Source organism: Lissotriton vulgaris, chromosome 9, assembly GCF_964263255.1.
Source record: "Lissotriton vulgaris chromosome 9, aLisVul1.2, whole genome shotgun sequence".
Lineage (NCBI taxonomy): Eukaryota > Metazoa > Chordata > Amphibia > Caudata > Salamandridae > Lissotriton > Lissotriton vulgaris.
Window position 1 is genome coordinate 412432778 of NC_141697.1, and position 26375 is coordinate 412459152.

At 49.6% G+C, this 26375-nt stretch overlaps 1 protein-coding gene across 1 annotated transcript in view; it reads left to right on the forward strand.

Annotated features, from left to right (window-relative positions):
• DYNC1H1 (dynein cytoplasmic 1 heavy chain 1) overlaps positions 1–26375 on the forward strand; it is a 1654074-nt gene that overhangs the window by 830164 nt on the left and 797535 nt on the right. The window contains exons 49-51 of the mRNA XM_086937823.1: positions 13049–13222; positions 13319–13438; positions 14167–14287. Of these exons, the coding sequence (XP_086793949.1) occupies positions 13049–13222; positions 13319–13438; positions 14167–14287 (415 nt within the window). The remainder of the gene's footprint in view (positions 1–13048; positions 13223–13318; positions 13439–14166; positions 14288–26375) is intronic.

Consider the following 26375-nt stretch of genomic DNA (forward strand, 5'->3'; position numbering starts at 1 on the left):
TTCCACTGCGTTGGTTTCAGCAAGTCAACTCTGCGCTGGAGGGCTGATCTTCTGTGCAGGAGCTGCTCGGGGCTGGGGCTTCTCAACCCCCAAAGCACTTCGTCGAGGATGCCTCTGAAGTCGTGCTGGAAGCGAAGTGCAGTTTCTTCAAGATGGCTGGTCCCACGTGTCTTATCACACCCACTGATCTCAGCTTTGCTGCAGATGTAGGTAGAGATCGGAGAGGTCTGGAAGTCCGGGTCTCGTCGGGCTCTGAAGTCTGGATCCACTCGGCAAGACGACAAAGTGAACCGCTGGAACGCTTGATGGTGCCTGCTTGTGCAGGGTGGTCACTCCTTGGCCACAAGGGAGATTTCTTCAGTCTTCTGTGGAGCAGAACGTCGAAGTCCAGAGTTTCTTCTTGTAGAGTTTCAAATCAGGATAATCTAATTTGGAATGGGACCAGCTCCTACCTTTATTCTCCTAAAGGGGGCTGTACTGCGACTAGGTCCCTCCTATTAGTCGGACCAGGAAGGGGTGTGGTTACACCCCCTATCCTTTGTCAGGTTTCACGCAAGAGCTGGGGTTGGAGTGCCCCAGCAACTGGTTTGAACCGGGGTATGCACGGGGACACCTTGTGTGCCCCAGGCATGTCTCATTCCTTTTAGCCTGTCCTACCTCAATACACAAAATCCTGTCTGGGGTGGTGCTAGCACCTCCCAAGGCAGGAACCCCTTTGTCCAGGCCTCCCTGGCTGGAAGGACTCCAGCAGCAGGAGGTCAGACTTGTGTCTGTGGTGGCAGCATCCATTTTGTGATGCTGAGGCTCGAGTTAACTTTAACCGGGTGTAGGAAGGTGGATACCTGACTATGGTTACCCCAGATTTTTTGCCTTGTGTTTAGCTGGTTTTCGACTTAGCCTGGGGCCCTGATTAGCAGGGAACCAGGCCAACTATCTGCCCTCTCTGTGAAATGGATTCCATGTATCCTAGGTGCATAACTAAATTAACTTGGGTCACCTTATCAGCCCCTGTACAGAGCACTATAGGTGCCCAGGGCAATGGTGCATCCAAGGCCTACCAGGGGCTGCAGCATATCTTTTGCCACCCCTGGCTGGCTATCCAAAATTGACACAACTGGCTGATCACTCAGCTGGGGCAAGGCGGTGTAAGCACCCCTTGCATAGATATAGTATACCTATATCTAAACCTATCTGAACACATATATACCTATAAGTCACTCCTGCGGCAGGCCTTAACAATCCTGGAGGCAGAGTGCTTGGTCTTATGTGAGATGGTGCTCTAGCATGAGCTGAGCCTGTCTGCGGCTGTCGGGACCAATTCCCTTAGCTGTTCCGGGATAATGCCATACCATATACTATCAAGTGCATTATAATCCATCGCGGTTATATGTTAACTTTGGTTTGGCTTTATCAAAACATGTCGTGTAAGGTGTCATACGATTTGGAATACTATCCCCTCGACAGTCCTGTCGACGGGGATAGCATTCCACCCCTCTAGAGGGAGAAGACATGTTACTTTACTAAAACGCGATTGTTTTTAAAAGAGCCTCAGCGTCACAAAATGGACGCTTCTGCCACAGACACGAGTCTGACCTCCTGCTGCTGACCAAAACTTGGCAGAGGAGGCCTGGACAAAGGGTTTCCTGTCGCGGGGAGGTGTCACACCACCCCAGACAGGAGATGGTGGATTGTAGCAGGGAGGTTTGAAAGAAACCAGACACTGCCTGGGGAGCACAAGGCTTCCCCTTGCATAATCCTGTCAAACCGTTCTGGGGCTCACCAGCCCCAGCGTGACCCTGGACAAAGGGAAAGGGGTGTATCCACCCCCTTCCTGGGTCCCACCCATAGGAGGGACCTAGCAGGTAATCCAGCCCACCAGATTGGTATAAGAGTGGGAGCAATGCCCAAGCATTCAGATTATCCTGACTGAAATTTATGGAACGAAACTCTGGACCCTTCGACATCCTACTCGACGTAGAAGACTGAAGAATCTCCCTTGTGGTCAAGGAGTGACCACCCTGTGCAAACAGGCACCATCCAGCACCTCAACGTTTGCTTTGTTGCAGTTCCCGCTGGAACTTGAGCGACAGAGTTCGACAAGGCCCAGTGTTCCTGCCTTCTAACAGCCCGATCCACAGTCCCTGCAAAGCTGAGACCCGTGGAGGCGACCTGAAGCGTGGGGCCGGCCATCTTGGAAAGACCACAAGGCGCTGACCGTGCAGCTCCCGAGGCACCCTCGAAGCTGTGCATTGGGGTTTGAGAAGCCCCAGCCCTGAGCCACTCCTGCACCGAAGCTCACCCCTCTACACTCACCGAGAGCTGCGGGGGGCCCCTCTGCACTTTTTGGCTCAACGCGTTGGTCCGGTCGCTTGCCGTTGGCTTGTGGCCCCAGTACCGACGAACCTTTGAATTTAACTGGCCAGTCCGGTTGCTCTGGACTGGCCCTCGCTCCCCTGATTGGAGCGCTCCCGATTGGACCTAATGGTGCGAATGCCCTGCCTTTGGCATTGCTCACGTAGCTTACTCGCCAAAAGCTTCCCGCACCGATCTCCCCCGGTATAGTAGGCATGCCGTAGACGTATGGCGGTGTACTCCGCCACGTCCTGGTCTATGGCTGCCAGCATTTTCCTCTCTGTACAGAGTTGGCGCCATGCTCGTGCCGCTCCCATGCGCTGGTGCATCTGCTCGAGCTCTGCGACGCGTTGGGCAATTACTGCTCTTTTCAGAGCGCGTTCTCTGTTATTAGCCGACGCTATGGAGATGAATTCTCCCCGGAGAACTGCCTTGAGAGCGGCCCATTTGGTGGCCTTGTTAGTATCTGTGTTGGCGTTGGGAGTGAGAAATTGAGTGATGGTGTTCCCAATCCGCTCCACTATAGTAGGGCTCTGGAGCAGAGTTTCCCGTAAGCGCCAATGTCGTTGCGGACCGGGCACACTCGGGAAAAGGAAAGATGCCAGCATCGGGGAATGATCTGACAGAGAGGTTGGGAGAATGTCCACGTCTTGCGCGCAGAGGACTAGCTGCGGAGAGCATAGAAAATAATCAAGCTGTGCATAAGACTTATGTGCTGCTGAGTAGTAGGTGTAAAGTGGCTGTGGGATTAAAAGGTCTCCATAGGTCAGCCAGGCCTAGATCTGAGAGATGAGTGTGACCTGCTTTAGAAAGTGCCCCTACTTGCCCGTAGCGTTGGTTGTTACGATCCGCCGTGTTGTGGAACACTATGTTGAGGTCCCCTCCCAGGAGTAGATGTGGGTGCGTGTTGGCAGTGGCTGCCTCTAGTGCTGTGTGAAGGAATTTCTCCTGTCTCTGGTTAGGTGCGTAAATGGAACCCACTAGTAGTGTGTGTCCCCCAACCATGAAGCGGTGTATGAGCAGCCTGCCCTTAATCTCTGCCTCCTTCTGTAAGGCCTGTCCCTGGAAGGATTTGGACACCAAGATTGCTACGCCTGCCACCTTCTTAGCTGCTGAGGAAAAAAATTGCAGGGGGAAGGACCTAGACTTAAGGCGGTGATGATCCTTCGGCAGTAAATGCGTCTCCTGTAGGAGGCATATGTCAGCAGCGGTATGTTCCAGGAGGGAGAGTATCGCCCTGCGCTTATTGGGATTGTTAAGCCCTCGCACATTGAGGGAGAGAATTTTCAGTGGGTGGGCCATCTTAAGCGGTTAGGCTGGCCTATGCTAAGCAATGCATCTTGTGTGGCGGTACGGAGAGCTTTAAAAAGAAAAAGATCTTGGACAAGGAGGGCCCCCCTCCCTCCCCCTCCAACCCCAAAAGCTCCCCCTCCCCAACTCCCCTTTGACTCCCTCCCTAACCCCAACTGGTGAATCCCCCAAAAACAACCCCCCAAAGAACAAAATAGTCCTGGACCAGTCACATGTTCGTGGAGGCCAATAGGTCAAGTCAGTATTGGGAAACGTGGCGTTGGCAACTGACAGCCTCCAAGCCCAGATCAGCTACCTCGTAGTCCGGATCTTTAGTAGGATAACGTAGAGGAACGGTGTGGCAGCAGCCCCGTCGGCCCCGCCCCCCCCTTACGTGGATATGTTGCATTATGTCTACCCCCGAACCTCGGTGTGTCATTCAGAGCTTGACGTGTCTTTCACCACTTCCTAGATAGCTGCTGCTTGTTCCTGGGCCACTGTCTCAGGGTCGGGCTTGAGGCCTTTTTTAGGAGGCCGGCGTCTACTCACCCGCTGCCATCCGTCGGCCTGTGAAGATGAGAATCCATTGCGCAGCCGCTGCGACGACAGTCCCCCAGGTGAGTCCTCCTCCACCAAGTCGATGTCCAGTAGGGTGCAAGTGTCTCGTAAGGAGCGCATCTGGTGCAGGGTTCCCTGCCATTTGAAGATAATTCGGAACGGGTGCCCCCAAGAGTACGGTATCCCTTTGGCTTGGAGGAAGGACGTGACTGCATGGAAGGATTTCTGCTTTTGGAGCATGATAGCCGAAAGGTCCTGAAATAATGCAACTGCGTGACCTCGGAAGCTAAGAGGCTGTTTCTGACGCGCCTCTCGTAAGATGCGTTCCTTCAGAGGAAAGTCTGGAAGAAATGCCAAGATGTCCGGTGGAGGGGCTGCGGCCCGCCTCGCCAGCCTGACTCTGTGTGCACGATCGATCCGGACCTCGAAGTCGGCTGGCTCCCCAAGAATCTCCCTGAAGAGGTCTTGTAAGTAGCAGGATACGCTGTTTCCCTCAGCTTTTAACGGAACACCCCGCACGCGGATGTTGTTCCTCCGGGAATGGTTTTCCAGGTCCTCTGGGTGTGCCTGAAGGTCCACCTGTTGTTCCCGGAGTTGGAACACCTCTTGTCGCAAGAATTCATTCTCTTCGCTGCGTGCCAGATCCACGGATTCTACTGCCGCCACCCTCTTGCCCAGACCGTCCACCGCACTTCGAACAAGGCTTGAACCCGGGCATCCCTGGCACCGATAGTCGAAACAGTCGACTAAAGAGAAGACGGGACGTCACTGTGAGAAGGTGGCCTGATATGCAGTGCTCACTATTCTAGTGAACACTATGTATCAGTCCAGCAACCCTTATTGATGATTGGTTGTAAGTCAACCTTATAGACCAGCTATCCTAGTAGCGTGGATACGAGCAGTCTAAGGCTAAAGACTCGAGAGGGCGTGTTAAGCCAGCTGTTATACCACATATACCCCTTGAACACCAAGTGAAAGGACACCACACAAGTGTTATGAAAATAAACAGTGTATTTATTAGAATCACAACAGCATGGTGCTGCAAAGGCTGTGGATCCACTCTCTGCCCCTCTTTCTGAGGTTCTCCTCTTTCTTCTTTCTCTTGCCCAGCAGGGCTCTGCTCTGGGCTCTATTAAGGGCTACCTCTCTGCCATTTCCGCCTTTTTGAGGCTTCCTGATCTTCCTGATCAGCCCTCTTTGTTCAAGTCCCCAATTGTAAATAGGTTCTTGAAGGGCATCACTCATATGTCCCCCCTCCCCCCCCCCCCCCCCGCCCCCCCCTGTTCCTTTCGTGATGCCGCAGTGGGACTTGAATCTGGTTCTGACTTATCTGATGTGCGCTCCCTTCGAGCCACTTCATAACTGTACTCTTCGTCGTCTTTGTGAGAAGGTGGCCTGATATGCAGTGCTCACTATTCTAGTGAACACTATGTATCAGTCCAGCAACCCTTATTGATGATTGGTTGTAAGTCAACCTTATAGACCAGCTATCCTAGTAGCGTGGATACGAGCAGTCTAAGGCTAAAGACTCGAGAGGGCGTGTTAAGCCAGCTGTTATACCACATATACCCCTTGAACACCAAGTGAAAGGACACCACACAAGTGTTATGAAAATAAACAGTGTATTTATTAGAATCACAACAGCCCTGTACTCTTTATGAGGACAGGGTACTAAGCACAAAACAAAACTCTTACGAAAATACTTAAGTTAGCACAGTATATACAAATGCCCGAGGGGCACGGAAAACCATATACTCTGAAAGTGGAATGCGAAATTACTAGCAGGTAAGTACAGTACTAATAGGCTTTGGAATCGCTAGATCTTGACTATAGAATCTTCAGATTACTTCTAGGAGACCCAGGGGACTCGGGTGCAGAGTGTGCACTCTCACGCGTGATGCGGGACAAAGTCTATGGTAGCTAGTAAAGACAAAGTTAGTGTTCTCGGGCGAACCCGACCTGGTAGGAGGAAAACGAAAGTGGATTCTGACCCTTGGATAGTGAGGCTATGCTGGGGCACCGAAATGCCGAAGTTACCTAGCCCAGGGGCTGCAGCTGCATAGGTCTCAAAAGACGTCGGGAATCCTCGTAGACGGACCAGGAGCCTGGAAGAAAGAAGTTGCTGGCAGGCGACCAGTGAAGAAAGTTCGATGGATCCAAGCCTGGATCGAAGGAAGATGACACCTGAAAGCAGAGGGGACCAAGTTCGAGACTACTAGCCAGTAGTCAGGTGGCACCAGGAGGGTACCGGATGGTAGTCACCTCGACTAGGTGAGTGGGTGACGCTGTGCTCGCAGATCTCACGGACCAGGAGGCGTTGTCGGCGACCAGGATGGAGGAGCGAGCTGTCCCACGATGGATGAAGCTGTCTGCGTCGCTGGACCCAGGATTGGGCAACAAAGCCTTGGCAAGTTCAAGCCCACGCGGTGGACTCAAAATGGCGTCTGGAGTGGACCAGGAGGGTCCGGGGTGCCTCTCTTGAAGAAGGAAGCAAGGGCCAGTCTGGAGCAACCAGACCAGCAGCAGTGATGTCGTCGGGCGTCGTGAAGAAGGCCACAAGCCAGCCGGCTAGTAGCCACACAGCGCGGTGAGCACGCAAAAGCGGAAGGGCCCCACGCAGATCGTGGAGATGCTGGAGGGCTGATCTTCGGTGCTGGAGCTGCTCAGGGTTGGGGCTTCTCGGACCCCAAAGCACCCACCAGTGGAGCACACGGTGGGCTTGTTGCAAAGAAGTCGTGCAGTCTTGGCGATCGTCGGTCCCTCGAGGTCTCGTCGCACTCACGGTTCTCAGTAGAGGTCAGAGGTGCCAGGGAAGCCAGGTCTCGTCGAGCTGGGTCGTCGGATTCGTGAAGAAGGACTTGCAGCAGACCGCAGTGTTCTTAGGATGGTGCCCACTTGATGCAGGGTGACTACTCCTTAGCCACAAGGGAGAATCTTGAAGAAGGAAATCTTGAGGTCTTTCGCAGAAAGTCGTGTCTTGATTCCAAAGATCTAATTTGAACAGGGGGCCTGCTCCCATCTTTATACTAAGAAAAGGGGCTGACCCGGTGACTAGGTCCTACCTATGGGTGGGACTAGGAGGGGGGTGGTTACACCCCTCTCCCATGCCGGACTTTCCCCAGGCCAGGGGCTGGTGTGCCCCTGGAACTGGTTCTGACCGGCCTATGCGTAGTGAGCACCGGGGTGCCACTCAGCAGTCACCTTCCTGTAAAGCCCTGCCTACCCAGAATACACAAAACCATGTCTGGGACGGTGCTAGCACCGCCCCTGACAGGAAACCCTTTGTCCAGGCTCCCCTCGCTGGAAGGACTCCCAGCTGCAGGGGGTCAGACTCGTGTCTGTGGTGGCAGCATCCATTTTGTGGAGCTGAGGCTTCGTTTAACTTTAACCGGGGTTCACAGTTACATACATGTCGTGTCCCTCTAGAAGGGTGGAATGCTAACCCCCTCGCCAGAATTGGCGAGGGGTTAGTATTCCAATTCGTATGACACCTTACTCGACATGTTTTGATAAAGCAATACCAAAGATAGCATTTAACCGCGAGGATTATAATGCACTTAAGAGTATATGGTATGCGATATCATGGAACAGCTATTAGGACTTGGTTCCGCAAGCTGCAGACAGGCTCAGCTCATGCCAGAGCACCATCTCACACGATTCCAAGCACTCTGCCTTCAGGATTGTCAAGGCCTGCCATAGGAGTGACTGATAGGAATCTGTGTGTCCATTTTAGGGTTAGATATAGGTATACTATATCTATAGCAAAGGGTGATTACACGACTTTGCCCCAGCTGTCATGCAGCCAGTTGTGTCAAATTTAGGAGGCCAGCCAGGGGTGGCATAATACATGCTTCAGCCCCTGGTAGGCCCTGGGTACACCTATGCCCTGAGTTACAGGGTCTGATAAGGTGGCCCAGTACCAATTGGAAATGTACCTAAGGTACATGGAATCCATTTTAAAGAGAGAGCAGTAGGCCTGGGGTCCTGATTGGCAGGGCCCCAGGTCGACTATGTCAAAAAGCAGCTAAAACACAGGGCAAAAAGTTGGGGGCAACCATAGTCAGGAGGTACCTTCCTACAGTCACAACGCGCGACTCAGTCCCCAGGGTTGCCAGCAGTTCTTCTGAGCCCCAGTCCAGCTCCGCTCACCCTAGGCCACACAGCCGGGGCCTCGATTTCCGTGGCGGGTCCTGCTCCCCCGAGAGTCTGCACCATGCAATCCGTGTGCGATATCGGCCTCCCGATGGCAGCGCACTAGCGACTGGTGTCGATTGAGCCTCCGGACTCCTCAGATCTGGTCCATGGCTCCCCTAGGGTCGCCGGGGATTCTTGCGGACTGCTCCGGTTAGGCCCGAGACCGGGGCCTCGATTTTCGCGGCCCGCTGTGCCTCACGGGCCTGCCTCTGTCGTCCTTCCCAGGGAATGCGGCCTCTAGCTCGTGGGTCTTGGTGCAGGGCAGCACTCAGCCATCGTCGTCCGCCAGTATACCCCCCCGGTTGGAGCCCCTCCAGAGCTTCGTCGGCAGGTCAGTGCTCGCCCCCTCGCAGCTCGGCGGGAAAGTGGCGCCGCTCCGGGCGGGATTCAGCTCTTTCTCCGGCAGGGGAGCACAAGCGTCCGGAGCCCGCCTAAGTTGAGATCGCTGCTTTCTCCAATGGTATCGGGAAAATGTAGATGTTTTAGGGGGTAGAGAAGCGTTATTTAGGGGCTAAAGTGGGTTCAGGGCCTGGGGAGCCTCGCGATCCAGCGTCTGGTTAGGTCGCCATCTTGGCCACGCCCCCCTTGCAAGGACATTTTCGCTCAACCTTGGGCTCCTAGTACAAACAGGACTTATCGAGCAAAATGGAAACGTTTTTGTGCATGGTGCCAAAAGGAAAATCTTCATCCTTATACTTCGGCTCCTCATAAGATCTTACCGTACATATTGTCTTTGGCAAAATCAGGTCTTCAACACTCCTCCATTAAGGTGCATCTGGCAGCGATCTCTAGGTTCAGGCGAACAACCTCTGGTCCTTCTCTTTGGTTTGCGAGGGTGATCAAACAATTCCTGAAGGGTCCATTCAGAGCTTTCCCTCTGGTGAGACCTCCTCATATTTGGCAACTCAACCTAGTCCTTGCCCGTCTCATGAGGGCTCCTTTTGAACCAATCCATAAAGCTGACATGAAGTTTGTGTCATGGAAAGTTGTTTTTCTTCTAGCGATAACAGCTAGGAGGGTTGGAGAGCTTCAAGCTCACGATTGTTGAACCTTTTTTTACAGTTCAAATGGAGTCTTTGATTTTACGGACAAATCCAAAATTTATCCCAAAAGTCCCTTCGGATTTTCACCTAAACGAACCTATAGTACTAAAGTCTTACTTTCCTCGACCTTTATCTCTGGCGGAGAGGTCTCTCCACACTTTGGATGTCCAAAGATGCTTAAAGTTCTATCTTCAACGTACAAAGGCATTCAGGAAGACATCGCAACTTTTTGTCGCTTTTGGCGCTCCAAGAAAAGGTTTACCCCTATCAAAGCAGGGGATATCACGTTGGATTGCCAGCACAATTCAGTTCTGTCATCAGGCGGCAGGGAAGCCGCTGAAAGGACGGATCAAGGCTCATTCTACGAGATTAGTGCCATAGTCTACAGCTTTGTTCTCTGGTGCCCTATCAAGGACATTTGTAGGGCAGCTACTTGGAGCTGTGCCCATTCGTTCACGAGACACTACTGTTTGGATTCTTCCACAAGAAGTTACGCAGCAGTCGGACAAGCAGTCCTGAGGAATTTATTCCAGTGAGCGGTGAGCTTTCCCTTCTATCCCTCCTTCCTTTATTGCACATTTTGTATTTGATAATATTACCTATCTATTGTTACAAAGTATTTTGACTATCTATGATAATACTTATGCTGGGTTATGTTGATGTGCATAGAACAAAATCTTTGTTTGTTTCCTACTGCTAGCTACTCTGATACAAAGCATGGGAATCTATGAAAGTCCAATGCTGGGGCAAGAAAACAAGTTACTTACCTGTAACTTTGGTTCCCCAGTATTGGTACTTTCAAAGATTCCCATGCACCCACCCACCTCCACTTGGAAAGCTCAGCCTTTAGCGCAGGTCGTTACTTTTACACAACGGCTACGAAACTCTGAGGCGCTCTCAGGAGGGTTCTATGAGGTAAGGCTATTCTGATTGATTCTTGCAACATTTTTGGTCTCTTTTGCAAAAAGAGGCCGATAGGCTACAAAATGAGATGAGGCCTAGGCCTGTCTTTTCTCTTTTGTACTTACTGCTATGGTATTTTTCTATTACCGAGGCTCCCATTCCGACGACGGGGGAATGATACAAAGCATGGGAATCTATGAAAGTACCAATACTGGGGAACCAAAGTTACAGGTAAGTAACTTGTTTTCTTCTCTATCGGTCCCAGACAGGTTTCCGTCCCCTTCAGGGAACAGAAACTGCTTTGCTCTCAGAAGTGGAAGAGTCCAGAAAGATAGTGGACTCTGGAAGCACCGCTGTGGACCTTCTCCTTGACCTCAGTGCGGCCTTTGACACAGTAAACCATTGCATCCTGGTCGACAGACTCAGAAAACTGGGTGTTACCGGAACTGCTCGATCATGGTTACAGTCTTTCCTGAGTAATAGATCTTTCCAGGTCTTTGTCAATGAGGTGAACTTCAAGCAGAAGCCCCTCTTTTGTGGAGTACTTCAGGGATCTTCCCTAAGTCCCACCTTATTTAACATTTACACGTGTTCCCTAACAGAGGTGGTATCACCTTTTGGAGTACACATAGTCACTTATGCAGATAATACACAACTGATTTGGCCCCGCCCTACCGTCCTGTCCCGAAACCGATCCGTGCCAGTGGAATCCTGGTGTTTCCTGCAGCCAATAGCTCCCCAGAACCCAGAGAATCTACCCAGCCTTTACTGAGAAGTACATTGTCTCCCATGAGCACCGGATTTGCTCGCCAACAGACTCTGGCTCCGGCCAAATCAGCGAGTCAGCACCAGACGCCCACTGTCCGAATTTAAGTGGCCCAGCACCACGAGGAGGTCTCCCGGCGATCCTGAACTAGGATCTAGTGATCCTGACCTACTTCAACTCTCCCGACGACGCCTGCAGTCTCTATCTTTAGTATGACTGCGAGCCTGTAAGAAAAGCCTGACACCATAAGCCACCCCTGCACCTGATGCCCCACGGCCCTGGGTGGCCCAACCAATAGTGTTCCGGCATCCCTCAACATCCCACCTTACCACTCCAACCGGTGCTCGCCTCCAGAAGATCTTCGTGCCTGAGCTTGCAGTGTTAGTTGTGACCGGAGCTTCCCCATTGAAACCAGTCGGGCTCCCGACTTCGATCCTGCACCCAGCCGCCCCTGTGGGTGCACATTGTGTGCTATCATGGATCCCCCTTTATCCTGAGCTCCAGCCTAGGAGCTGTACTCCCCATCCAAGTGGTGTGCCCGTGAGCAGCCACCAACCAGAGGTCCCTATCCCCCATTAGATAACGTTGGGCCTCAGCACTCTGCGCCCCCCAGCCCCAGTGCCGCTGGGGGTGCTCTTGGAATGCATCCTTGACCCTGGAGAAACCCTGGTTCTAACCCAAGAAACCCAGCTCCCAAGACCGATTACTCACCTTTAAACCGATAACCTGGTTTTATCCCATAGGACTGGATTGACTGTTTTTCTGTGGAAAAAGGTTCAAGTGTGGAGTTGAAATTTGTATGAAAATCTACGAAACTGTGTGTTGAGAAGAAACGGACTTACTTACCTTCTATCCAGGAAATGTCCCAGTGGGATATCTAGGCATATCACACTGAGTAGAAAACGTAATTCTGAAAAAGTAATCCTGAAAAGTAAATCAATGTAATTCAAAAGTAATTGCAACTGTATTTGCAAATTTTTTACAAACCTGTAATAAGTCAATATTTATCCAGCTTGCTTTTTAACAACCTGTCTTGAAAAGTGCAATCATATTTGCCTGTAACAAGTCCTGCTTGGTTCTATAATTGAAAATAAAACAATTATTTTTGATACAAACAATTGGTCTGAGTTCAGTCTTTGAATGTACAGGGGAGTCTGAATTTGGGCTAATTGGGGTACAGTTTCAGGGATGGAGTTCTGGCACAGGGGACCTGGTTGGCAGGGACCCTGTGCACTTCCAATCAAAGCTACATAATTTTTCTGGCAAGAAGTGGGGGCTAACCATGTCAAAAAGAGGCTCTTACAGCAGTGAGTAGATAAAGGGGATAAAAGTAATTAAATCCAAAGTCTATTGGTTAGAAGCTTCTTAAAACAGACTGACAAATGATGTGTGAACAACTAGGTCCCCCTGTTCAGAGATCTTTCTTTAGGTCGGGAAAAGGAACTGAGGAACAGTCTGTGACACTGCTGCATTCTTGGTATGTAGTTTTCATTGTGTCTTCTAAATGGATCTTCTTGTAAAGTTTTATTTACCCATTTCTGCATGCCAACAGTAAGAACACCAGAATGCCTCTTTAATGTCTGCTTGGATTTTAAAATCTTTTATTGCACATTAAATGGAACATTTAAAACCACTATGTACATTATCTGTGAGATGTATAGACGTTTATTAAAAGGTTGCTCTATTTTGTTAAGAGTCTCGTTTTTTTTTACATACAAGTGTAGGCATTCTCCTGGGGTTGTACTAAGACAAAAAAATAAAGAAAATGTTGTCTTTTGATAGGCATTGTTAAAAAGAAATTGTGAAATACAAACATGCTTTGGGATTGTTCACAATGGTGGTGTTCATGAATTTGTCACTGATTGAAAAGTGTGTATAAATTTATGTGTGTGTATGTATATATATATATATATATATTTTTTTTTTTTTTTCTGTTTGTTAGGCTAATGCTCGATTGGCTAAGAGAGGAGGCAGGACAATGGCAATCACACCACGACATTATTTAGATTTCATTAATCACTATGCTGATTTGTTCAACGAAAAACGGAGTGAACTGGAAGAACAACAGATGCATTTGAATGTTGGCCTAAGAAAGATAAAGGAAACTGTTGATCAGGTATAAAGCTTTCCAGTTGTTTTCGATTTACTTTATAAACTACAAATAATCAGGTGCACAGCACTAATTTTCAATGTTACATGCAAATCACTGTAGGTTGAAGAATTGCGCCGTGACTTGAGGATAAAAAGCCAAGAGTTGGAAGTCAAAAATGCAGCTGCCAATGACAAGTTGAAAAAAATGGTTAAAGATCAACAGGAAGCGGAAAAGAAGAAGGTAAATTTCGTAGGCCTCATTTTACTGCAAGTACTTCCATACTTTGTTTTGAATACTACATTCTCCACCACCACAGCTAGCTTAATTTCACCCTCAGAAAATGTTTGTAAGGATATCAAAAAAATGAGTAGATAGCCTGTCAGCCAGTTGTATCTCTAAAGACTGAACAAACATGGGTACTATAATGTGTCATTAATTCAACGCTAAACCCCTGCATGTGGAATTTAGATAACCTCCTCCATACCTCATCCCAAGTGGTAGCCTTTAAAAATATAATATTGAATCTTCCACTGTCATGATGGAATCTTGGAAATGCATCAACAAGCATGCTACTTTGCCTAGGGAATATAGCAATTACTACAATTAGTGAATGACCAGCCTAAATACAAATATGCCTGCCACTATTTCTATTCATGGGTCATACGACCTTCACAAATATGATTTCCAATGGATTATTTATTCTATTTTAATGTTACCTAGTGTGCAATGGACCCAAGGAGAATTGACTACACTCTTAGACCAAGTAGCACAATAAGTGTGGAAACACTACTAGATGTTCACTGCATACGTATGCAGGGTAGGTAGCATATGGTTTCCTTCATTTCAATTAATTAACCGCAGGCATTTTGATTTCACAGCCTGTAATGTTATGAAAATATACCTATCTAATGTGAAATTTACTATCAGAGGACTCTTCAAAACTTTTTTGACACACAAATGTTTTGTAGGTGATGAGTCAAGAAATTCAAGAACAACTACACAAACAGCAAGCAATTATTGCAGATAAGCAAATGAGTGTCAAAGAAGACTTGGATCAAGTCGAGCCTGCTGTTATTGAGGCACAAAATGGTAGGTTTCTCATGGAGTGATTACGTATCACCACAAATGTTCAGTTTTCAGTATGAACCAAGCTTAAATGATATGCCATTTATTTAAAAAATGCATTTCACCATTTCCTTCCATTTTTTTGTCAAATCTATTTTATTAGCATTTTATACTTTTCAAGGTACAGTGCAAGATTCAGTCGGCATAACATGACAATCCAGTCACGTCGGTACAATGTTAAAGTATTTCAGATCAGTGGGGTATATAATCATGTAGCCACGCTCACATTAACACATACGGGGGGTACGTGCACTTTGGCCTAGCACATACATGCAGGGTTTAGTCCGGAGTCTCCTGGAGCATTGTACGGCTGCCTGCCGGTCCAATCATGCACAATAACATATTTACGGGGTGAATCCCACTACTGTGTATTTACACATAGAGATGACATTAATCTAACATTTATGCAAACATTTAAACTATAGCGGCAAAAACACATACACAAGTGCATGTTAATCCGCCCCCCCCCCCTCCGGTGCCCTCCTCCGCGTGCATCATTATGTGTGAGCATGCATGTATCTCAGGCCGGCGCGTCCAAAGGCAGAAAGGCTTAGTATGGCAACACGCCCGACAGTAAAGTAGCCCGCAGCATGCTCGACCGCCCGGGGCAGCTATCTAGGTCGTTCCAGCATCCAGTGCATCTGTCCCCCCCGGCAAACGTAGGGCGCTAAGCATGCGTTCCCACTGTTCCGCCATGGGTTCCTTTCAGAGCCCAGTCGTTTTCTCCCTCGGTATGGCTATCCATTCCACCTACGCCCACGTCCTAAGAGAGGATACCCACGCCTGCGCAACAGGTGGTTTGCGTGCCTTCCACTGCCTCGTAAGCAGTCGCTTAGCCACCACCACACCCAGATCTAGAAAACGGGAAGATGCCTTATCCTGGGGCCTCCTCTTGAATTGGTGCAGAAGGTACTCAGGCCAGTTGAAGGGAATGATGCGGCCTGTGCACGCCCCAAGCGCTCCACATATCACGTGCCAGTAAGTGTCCAGCCTGGGGCAACTCCACAAGAGGTGAACCAGACCTGCATCTAACTCATCACACCTAGGGCAAGACGCGTCAGAACCGTGGAAGTACCTATTGATTAGCTCAGGAGTGAGGTAGGCCTATGGACGATGAAGAGTTGTATCTGGCGAAGGCACATGTTTCGGGGGATACGTACCGGGCTCTTAAGGAGCTTCTCCCACTCCTTATCAAGTCAAAAATTGCTTTATTCGAGGTTCTCTTATAAAAGCATATACAATCTCCAATATAAAACAGTTAAAAAAGCGTTTTTGTTGGAAGTAAAACTTATTTTACAAGCAGACAAATAAAAAACCTGAATGTCATTACATAGCAAGAATTTACAGATAAAATGCAGATACTCTTTTAATACTATATTTGCTAGGTTTATAATAGCTGACAAAAAAACAATCAATGGCCTAAAAACTTCTGTCTAATAGTCCATGCCCATCCAAGATATTTAGCAGTGGCTATTACTATAGGCAGTAAAGTGCTAGTGTGTATAATTCTTAGAGCTACAGCACTACTAGTAGTACCTAAGTTCTTGCACATTGGGGTTAGCCAGATGCGTCTTGGTTTTGCATAGACCGTGCTGAGGTTCCGTGACAATTGTAAGTGGTGTTTTCGACTCGCACGAATACGGTCGAGTCTGGTATCTATGAACCGCAAATGACGAAGTTTAGTAAGTGTGCGCAGTTTCGCTGTGCTAACTTAAACCGTTCGTTTGTTATGTGGGTTTTTCATCTGTACCCACGGGTTCCATCTTAGATACGGCATCCATTTTGTCTCTTGCCCTCAAGTAGCCAGCGAACGGACGTTGTCCGCTTCGCGACCCTGGGACTCCCAAGATATTTGCGGAAGACACATGTTCTTTGTAAGTGTCTTTATGACGAGGGGGATGCTACTGTAAGGCAGATGGCGCCGCTCGAGGCCCATCTTGCCGCACAGACTTATTGTCTCAGCCGTGCATCTCATTAGGCACGTCCCTTTGATGCCTGTATCTCGTGTTTCCCGATACCTCCCCTTTTACACCCTTTCCGATCTCCCCACTGTCTCCGTCTTCCTCTGCACCTGTCTTCGTTCCTATTTCGATCTGTTTTACTGCTGATTGGAATTTGCTAATGGTGGGAAGATGGTTTTTACAGTTGGGAACCGCCAAATGTTTCCGCACTTATGTTCCGGACCTCGTGTGTTTCAAAGTGACCAAAGTGACCCCTCTGGGGGATAATTGTGGGAACCGGGTTGTAAACTTCTGTGTTCAATGTTATCCTATGGGTAAAAACTGTATAAAAGGAGCGATCCACAGAAACAATTTGAAGCAGTCTCCCCAAGTTGCACGCTGTGTACTTGTCGTGATCTCTGTGTTCCCTGCAGCAAATAAACCTTGAATCTTTGACGTCAAAGGAAGTGTCCCGTGTCTCTGTGACTTGTACGCCGGAGCAGGTTACCCACGAAGGTTTCAGGTGTTGTGCCCTGGCACCGCTGGGTCTTAAAGAACCCAGTCCTTCAGTGCAAGCAAAGAAAAAATGACCAATTGTTTCCTTGTATGCTCCACAAGCGGGACAATTGCTGATAGATGAACCTCCCCACCTGCCTGTCAGAGATCTAAGGGGAAGGGCACCTGCTCTAATCTGGAAGAGGAGCTTCCTATGCCTTGGTATAGTTATAGCGTCCCAATAGAATTCTAGGCTTTACTTCTAGAAATCCTCCAGCCATAGTCGCTGTGCTAGTACCACTCCAATTCCGAGCGGCCACCCTCTCCCAATAGATCTCTTTTAGGACTTTTTTAGGTGGGAATGAGGCTGCCTCTGGGTTTTCCCATAGCATTTGAAGACCAAGATCACCCAGCATTTTTTTGAGTTCATTCAACCATCCGCCTTTGTGGAACACATCTGTTTTAATGATGTCTAAAAATCCCTCAGCATAGTGTGAAAGTTCAGGTGTAGTCCAGAGCCTACGCCAATATAGAATTGGACGAAGCCTGGTCAAATCTACAACAGCCTTCCTGCCCAGATCGTACCTAATTGGCAGCAAGGGAGTACTCTTGGAGAGGCCAGTGATAAGCCGGAAAAAGTTGTTTTCTGAAATTTGAAGTGACAAGAGTTTCTCAAAGCTCCACAGCTCAGCGCCGTAAAGTGCTGAGCCGAGGACTTTGGCCTCATACACCTGGAGTGCTGGTTTTATTGGTTTAGTCAGGGATTTTCTATGCTCTGAGCCAAGGGCACCTGCTGATTGTCTGTGCCCTAATACTGCAATGTCTATATGTTGGGACCATCTAAGATCGTTTGACACATGTATCCCCAGGTACGTAAAGGCATTAACTACCTCTAGATGGCGACCATTCATGACTAGTTTTGTTCTAAAACTTTGATGAGGATTGAAAACCATGAGCTTAGTTTTAGCCACATTAACTTCTAAGCCATGCTCCCCACAAAATTGATGAAAAATAGATAGGGCGTTCTGTAAACCGCTCGGAGTCTTTGATAAAATCAGAGTATCATCTGCAAACATTAAAATAGGTGTCTTAGTGCCAGCCAAAGAGGGGGCATCAACATTTGCAGACAACATGCGGGCAACAACACCATTGATGTACAATGTAAAAAGCGTCGGAGCCACCGAACACCCTTGTCGAACTCCCCGCTCTACCAGGAAGTCCGTGGTCACCATTCCCTGCCTCCCCCCCACTCCCCCCCCCCTCCCCCCTCCACTAAATCTTAGCAAAATTTGCAGATTCCTCTGAACTAGCCACAACTTAGACCTAGGGACTAGGTCAAAGGCAGCCCGCAGATATCGACAAAAGCCGCATACAGGCTGCTCTTGTCCAGTAACACAGTCTTCCACTGCAGTAGAGTAAAACGGAAGACCTGGTCTACTGTGCTGGTAAATTTTCGAAACCCTGCCTGGAATGGAGACAAAGCATTATTTTCCTTGGCCCAATCCAAGAGCCTATTGACAACCATCCTCCCAACTACCTTTTGGATGGTGTCGATAAGGCGTATGGGCCTGTAGTTTCCCGGTTGCTATCTGTCTCCTTTCTTAAATACAGGGATTATGACTGCGCCTTGCCATGCTATCGGTACAGTTGCACCCTGTGCAACTGCATTGGCAAGAAGAAAGATGTACTTGCTCCAGCGCTCTATATCATTAATAAAGACGTTCGCCGGCACCCTGTCTAGACCCGGTGCTCTGCCACTAGCCACTGTACCAAGAGCCGTCATGACTTCACTGCTGCTAAAAGAGTTTTCTTTGTAATAGGCATGCCTAAAGCCGACCATCAGGTTGGCAAGCTGAGTTTGGGCGTACTGGGATTTAAAATAATTGACCCAGTCCTCCTGGGATACATTATTGTTAGGAGGGTCAGATACACCCCCCCTACCCCACTTTACGATGTTCCAGGAGTGCCTTGAGTCTTTTCTATCACTAGCCTCCTTTAACTCTTGCCAATGGAGCTCGTCCCACAGTTCCTGAGCATTTGCTATACTTGTCTTGTACTCTGTTCTGGCGATACAAATGGTCACTAATTGCCTCCCCTTAATAGCTGTGCCTAAGGCTGATTGGGCATTCCTACACTCAGTGTTATACCACTTAGCCGGCTTGAGGGTTGCCCCGCTAAACCTCTAGGTTTCAAGAAATGATCCCTAATGCCTGAGAAGAGGTTTACATGGATTTTAGTTACTTCATCCGTGCATGGGTCAATTGTATTCACTTGCTCAATAGCCATTATGGCTTTATCAACCTCAGCGTTAATACTATCCATGGCCGTTGGTTAGTCATAACATGTACCCATTTTAGCCTACGCATATCATTTGTAGGAAGAATTATAGGGACACTATCTACCTCAAGGTTCGGGATCGCGTAGTCAGATGTCCACCATTTTTGCTCTACGCACAGCAGATTGTGGTCACTTTCTATTCTCCATTTGACCTCCATGTCACCAACTAGTTTCCAAAGTTTCATGCTAAAGAGGACATAGTCAATTCTGCTCCTGTGACGCCCATTGTCAAAAGTGTTTGCCCCTGTCTTATCACTCTTAGTCCTCCTGTTTAGTGCTCTTACACCCCTTTCATAACATATAGCATTTAGACAGATAACATCCTCGGACCAGCGAGTAACCGGTTTCAAATCTAATTTGGGAACTCCCCATTGCCTATCCTCCTCATCCCCAGTAAAATCATCCTAAATGGCCAATGGTTCAAAAGTTTGGTTTAAATCACCAGTTATCACAATGTTATTATCTAGAGAGTGGGTTTCAAGGAGGGAACCCAAAGCCGCTAAAACTTCTGACCTCCCACCCCTGTTACCCCTAGCATAAATATTGTATGTATCAAGCCATCCCAAAGGGCCCAGGTCGACTCTAATAAGTTGGATGTCTTTGCTTCTGGTGTCTACCACTTTGACAATGAGTGATAAGCTCTGTCAGACCCAAATAGTCAAGCCACCCATAGGTCGCCCCTTGGGACCCTTTGATGCTGAAATTCAAATAGCCCTGGACAAAAAGAGGTTCACGCAGCCACGTCTCCTGGAAAATACATACATCGAAATTGTTTACAAAATTTAACCAATCCTGGGACTCCTGTCTGGAGCGCAACCCAGCAATATTCGATGAGACTAGCTTGCCCACACCAACCCTATTATTGTCAATTATTCTTGTGGAAATAGCTATAGTGGGGGTAGTAAGGGAAACCTATTCTACTTCACACGAGTTACCTAGGTTCGAATCTGTTGTAATAATCTCCCCACTGTTCAAACCTATCTTTAAGTTAGAGTTAAGAGGGTAGTCAGCACCCAACACGTCCCTACCGACTATCTCTATTACCCCCGTGGCTTTCTCCCTATTCAGGACCGCCAAATTGCCCCTGATTCCTGGTGAAGGATCTAATGTATGTCAATCATTATTATCCAGCCCAGAGCAATTTCTCTCACTTACTCTACTCAGGGTGTAAAGAGTTCGATCCAGGGGCGGGGGGCACGATTTCCTCAGCTGAATCAGTGAGTGAGCCGGGGCGCTGGTTCTGAACTCTAATGCAAAGAGATTTTCAGCAAGAAACACTGATTTCAGGGTTAACTCTATAGAGTCAAATTCATAATTTGGGGCACTAATCCTTTTCGCCTCCAGGATGTCTTCCCTAATTACTGTGCGGCAGCCTCTAACCTGGCGCATCCAGTGGATAGCTTTATTAATTAGGGAATCTGGGTACTCCCTATTACCAGATCTCACTTTTTTGAGTTTAGGAACATTGGTCATGTATATTTTGTTGGGAATATGCGTTAACATAGATGGCCCCCTTTTTCCCTGGGGCACTATCCTCTTTTACTTTCACACTCTCAGCTGCCCTGGAAGCGATATTTAGCCCACCTTCTGAAGTAACAGACTTCTGACGTAATTTGGAGTCATTCCCCATTACTCTAGAATTTTGTAATGTTGGCCCTCCTTTTGTACCTTTCAGAGATGTCCGGCCAATTTTGCTAGAATCAGTGGCATGTACCATGGTTAAGTCACTGTGCTTGTCCCTTGCCTGGGTTTGATGTACCTTGCTTACCTTGCTTACTTTGCTTGGTTTTGTTGGGAAGAAATTTCGTGCAATTGATGTCACAGTAGGCAGGGTATTTAATCCTCCCTCAGACTTGCCACTAACTAGAGTAGTTACATTTATAATTAATGCCTGTAATGATTCTATGTCGTCGCGTAAAAGAATGGCAAGGTTGGTTAGAGTATTGACTTCTTCAGACACTACTTTACCCCTACTGATTATGATATTGGGCGCAGCGTCCAAACTGGCTACCTGTTGTATCACAAGGGCAGTACATATCCCTTCAGCCCCTGCGCCTAGTGACGTGTGTGGGATAGAGGACTCATTGTGAATGTCAGCCAGGACTGCAAACCTTTTACCACAAGGTATCGAGAGGACAGAAGAAGATAAGTCCTCACTCGTAGCGTTAGGGGGAGCATCCTGACCCATATGACAATGAGCCTCACTAGGTATAATTGAACAACCCCTAGTCTCATTATTGGTACCATCCTTGGATTTTCTTTTTGCCCGAAACATAGCTGGAATTATAGGGGGATCTGTAGCCTCGTTTACTGATCTTGATATAGCACCACTCTTATCACTTGGGACCTCACCGCTAGTGTAGCCTTGATCGGCCACAAGGATCTCTCTACAGTCATCCACAAGATTGTTAATTCGATCTATTACACAATTTGCAGCGGCATGGCTAGCCCCTTTTCTGAGTTTCTTTCCCTTTCGATGTTTAGGGGGGTTGCCGTGCCGTTAGCCCCGGCAGGTTAGTGCAGGTTAGTGGAGCCCAAAGTGTCCTCGCCAAGTGAGAAGCTGCCCCCCAATGTAGCGCGTTAGGGGCAGCAGCAGGGCTGCCTGGGACTTGCAGCACCCCACGAGAAATCAGATTCCTCCTCCACCAGCGAAGCGGCGCCCGCGAGGGGTGATGTAGCCTTTCCCCAACACTGGTGTAGCACGATAGGGGCAGCAGCAGGACTTCCTGGGACTTGCAGTCCCCCACGAGAAATCACAGCGTCCTCCTCCACCAGCGATTCTAATTAATATTGACGTTTACTGACAGCTCCTTTCTTCTCCTTTAACACTCTGACAGACTACTGCCTTAGCCTCCTCGCTCCACCTAACTGCTCGGCGGAATTTGAAAGTCCAATTTTCCCTGGTTACTTTGTTTCAATCAGTTCCAATCAACTACCTGTTGTTCACAAACAGCCTCTGCACTCTACGCTTTGCCATTTTTTTTTGTCCGCATCTGTATTATAAAAACGGCTTGTGTATCTTACTTTTTACAGGCAGCCCAGCAATCCCTGCACCCCCTGCATTACCGAAACAGCTTTGTTATCAAGGCCAGGAAGAGTAGTTGAGTAATTTACACGATGTAATAGGATAGTCACTGAGTTTACCTTTGTTTAGTCTGAGGACCCAGCTCGACAGTTTACTTTTACAGCCAGCCTCTGAATTGACGGAACATTTCGTTTACTTCTGGGGACCCAGTTCATCAGCTTATTCAAAGGGGATTTCCGCCACACTTAGAGGCAAAAGAAAAGTTTCTTCCGTTTTTTTCTCAGCAGCAGCGCTCGGCGTTCGACATACACATCGCCATTACACTCCAGCCCAGACTCTGCCGAGCAGCTTCCTCCACGGAGGGCGGGGCATCGATCACCTGTGACACTCCTTATCAGTTAGCACCCTGTCCATGTCTCGTTCCCACTTGCCTCTGAGCGGGGCTAGGCTGATCTCTGTGTGTGCCCGTAGCGATGCGGCGAACCAACGGACCAGATGCCTACCCCTCCCATAACGTGCATGTACTGCATAGTTAGATGCTGGGTAGGCTCCGTCGCCATGTCGCCCCATCGAGCCGTCATAGTCGCCACAAGCGAGCGGTGCAGCAGGAACCCCCCCCAGGAGGTAACCCATCTTCAGATATCAACGTTTTATAGGCCACCAGCTCTCCATCATCTCTGTATAAATCTCCCAGTGTCCGGATATCGGCCTCTCCCCACAGTTCCAGCAAAGGGTGGGTGGTAGCCCCCCCCCCCGCTCCCTGGGGAGCCCTCCAGAGGTATAGCAGGCGCATATGGGAACGCCTTTCGAGTGAGGAATAGGTCTCTACGAAAGCATTTGTATGCTACCGCCAGCAGCGGCGGAGTGGGCTTCTCAGGCGGCGCCAGTGGGTGAAAGAGAGGTGACACGGCTCAAAGAGTACGGCGACTCGATCGTGGCGGTGACTTCCCTACCCCTATCTGCCAACCAGCTGGCAATCCATTGTAGCTGCGCGGCCAGGTAGTAGTGCTCAAAGCAAGGGGCAGCCAATCCTCCCCTGTCCGTTGGTAGGAACAGTTTCGGCAGCACTAGCCGATGTCTGGACCTGCTCCAGATGAAGTCTCGAAGAACCACGTTGAGCTTAAAGAAGGTCGGGATGAACAGAGGCAAATTAACAAAATAGTATAGAAGTCTGGGAAGCATGATCATTTTGGCCAGCGCCACTCTGCCCGTAATTGTCAGCGGGAGCGTGGACCAAAAGCTTATCTGGGACTTGAGCGCTGTCACCGCTCGCCCCAGGTTCCCATCAAACAGGTCAGCTGGTTGGCGGTATATTTGGATCCCCAAATATTTAAAGGTATCAGCCCTCCATTGGACTCTCGTGCCCCCTAGACAGTATTCTGGATCTTCCACCCCGCTGTCGAACGCGTATAAACAGGACTTGGCCACATTTACCCGAAGTCCCGAGATTTCAGCAAACTTGCTCGGGTATACTGTGCACGTCTCTAATGAATACCAGTAGGTCGTCCGCATATAGCGAGACCTGGTGTATAGCATCTCCTAGGGGAATGCCCACATCCAAGGTCTGCCGCAGCGCCGCCGCCACAGGTTTTATTGGTGGTGCAAACAGTAGGGGTGACAGGGGGCAACCTGCCTGGTGCCCCTGCCCACCACTACTTCCTCCGAGACGTAGGGGACCAACCGCACTCGCACTGCAGGTCGTTTATAGAGGAGGTCGACCATTTGCAGGAAGTCCACATCAAACTCAAAGTGCATCAGCACCTCTGCCAAGTACCCCCACTCCAGGCTATCAAAAGCCTTTTTCAGGTCGAGCATTAGGCATCCTGCCCTGGCCCACCTCCCTGTCGCATCAGCCGCTATTCTAAAGAACCTCCTGAGGTTCAACTACGTGGACCGCGCCGGCACAAACCCATTTTGGTCAGCGTGCACGAGGTGTGGAACCACTGGCGCTAGCCGTTCAGCCAGCAGATTTGCTAGGATCTTGTAGTCAACATTAAGCATTTCCAGCGGCCTGTAGGAACCCAGAGCCGCTGGATCCCTATCGGGTTTGGGCAAAGAGACCAGGAACACCTCTCGCATGGATGTGGGGAGCGAGCCCTCATCAATCGCCACGTTATATGTGCGTAGGAGTAAGGGAGCCAGGGTGTGTCTATAGGCTTTATAACATTCAGCCGGCGGGCCATCAGGCCCCGGTGTCTTCCCGGTTGCCAGGGCTGCATCGCCCACCTCCTTTAATGTGAGGGGTGCATTGAAGGGCGCCTTGGTGTTCCTCAGGAACCACCGGCAAGGTGACCAAGTCTAGAAAGTTTCCTAGCGCATGCCTAGGACCAGTGCCCCGAGCCCGGTATAACTGCGTGTAGTGCCCAACCAGGGCACGGTGTATCTCGTGCTGCGTATATATCATCCCTCCCTCCGGCGTGCGGAGAGCTCCGATTGGGGTTCCCCGGCTCTTCCTTTGTATCAACCAGGCTAGGAGTCGTCCAGCCCTATCTGCTCTGGCGTGTGTTCTAGCTGTGTGCGCCGCATAGTTGTGGCACCTCAACTGTTCCATGAGAGTTGCATGTGTAGCGCGCATGTCACTCAGTGTTGTGCGTGCGGCCCGCTCCCCTTGCCCTCCCTCTCGTATTGTAGCAGCTCATTCTCCCAGCGCATGAAGGAAGTGGACAGTTGTTTGCGTATATTCCATGAGGTTCCCATACAGTGCCCCCGTATGACTGATTTGTGTGCGTCCCATTCCACCGTAGCGCTGCTTGCAGTCCCCTCATTATTTTCAAAGTAATCTAAAACAGCTGTGCCCAATGAGGAGCGAAACTCGGGGCCCTCAAGCGCAGCCGGTTGTAGCCTCCACTTAGGCGCAGGCGGTCTGCCTCCCAGTTAAGCTTAAACCGTAGGGGATTGTGGTCGGAGTGTGACCTCCCCAAGTATTCCGACTCGGTAAGCAAGGGGAGCAGCGACTGGGTGCCAATTATCCGGTCCAGCCGGACATGTAAGCCATGCACAGGGGAGTAGTATGAGTACACTTTGTCTACGGGATGCTGCACCTGCCATAAGTCCTGTACCCCCCGGTGCACGAGCCAATCTCTGAACGCCTGCGCAGTGGACATCGCCGTCATAGCTCAGAGTGGGGGGGCAAGAGCAGTCCAGCCAGACCTCTAGCACCATGTTGAAGTCCCCACCTAGCTACCAGGGGAGGCCAGCATATGGATGAAGGACCTGGTTCAGGGACTCTAGGAAGGAGGTCTGGTTCATTTTGGGGGCGTAAAGGGAGCCTAGCAGGAGTTCCTGACCATTTAACCTTCCCTGCACTAGGCAATATCTACCCTCTGGATCTATGTGCACGTCTTTACAACTGAATGGGACACCTGCTCTTAGCCATATCAATGTGCCTCGCGCATGTGCCGAGAAGGTGGTGCCATGTATTTGCTCCCGCCAGCGGAGCCTGCCAAGTTCGACTTGTCATGTGTGTCTCCTGAAGGAGGGCGATCCCCACCCCATGACGTTTCAGGTAGGAGAATACGGAGTAGCGCTGTGTCGGTGTATGCATACCGCGGATATTCCATGTCAATATATTAGTGTGTGCCATGCGGCTGCGTATGTCCTGCCCTTATCCGGGGCCCTTAGAGCGTCTGAGATGTGTTCGGTACAACTGGCAAACTGCAATGTGACGGGACGGGGCGATTCGCCCTCTAAGGCCTCCCTACGCAGCAGGCGCCCAACCGCCCCCCCAGCTGCCGCGCCGCAATATAGCTATGTTGACCCATCAGTTCTGTGTTCTAGACTTGCGCAAGGCGCTAAGGTCGGGAACCAACCCCGGCAGCATACCGCAGCCAACATATAAAGGATATAGCAAACAGTCTGAGGAGCATAGGCATTACAGTAGTCCATCGCAGGTCTATTATCAGTCACGCTATGTAATCCGCTGTCTGCGGCGTCACTGCAGTTAGAATAGTGTCTTCTGATATCACAGTGGATGGTGAGGACGACCCTCTTGCGATCATTTCAGCCTGCTGTCTGTTGTCTGTGCTTTCATTAGCGTCCACCACTCCCAGCGTTGCCACCGCCTCGAGCGCCTCCTGCCGCTCTTGCCTCATCTTGTCTGGACTGGGTGCTGCCAGCCCTGGGCCCACGATCCGCCGGGCCTCCCTCTTCCTCCTCCTTCTCCTGGAGCGTTGCTCTTGCCATCCGCCCTCTTCTGGGCCTGCCGGTCTCGTCCTCGACCATTGTCCCGTCTCCTCCAGCCAGTCCCAGACATCAG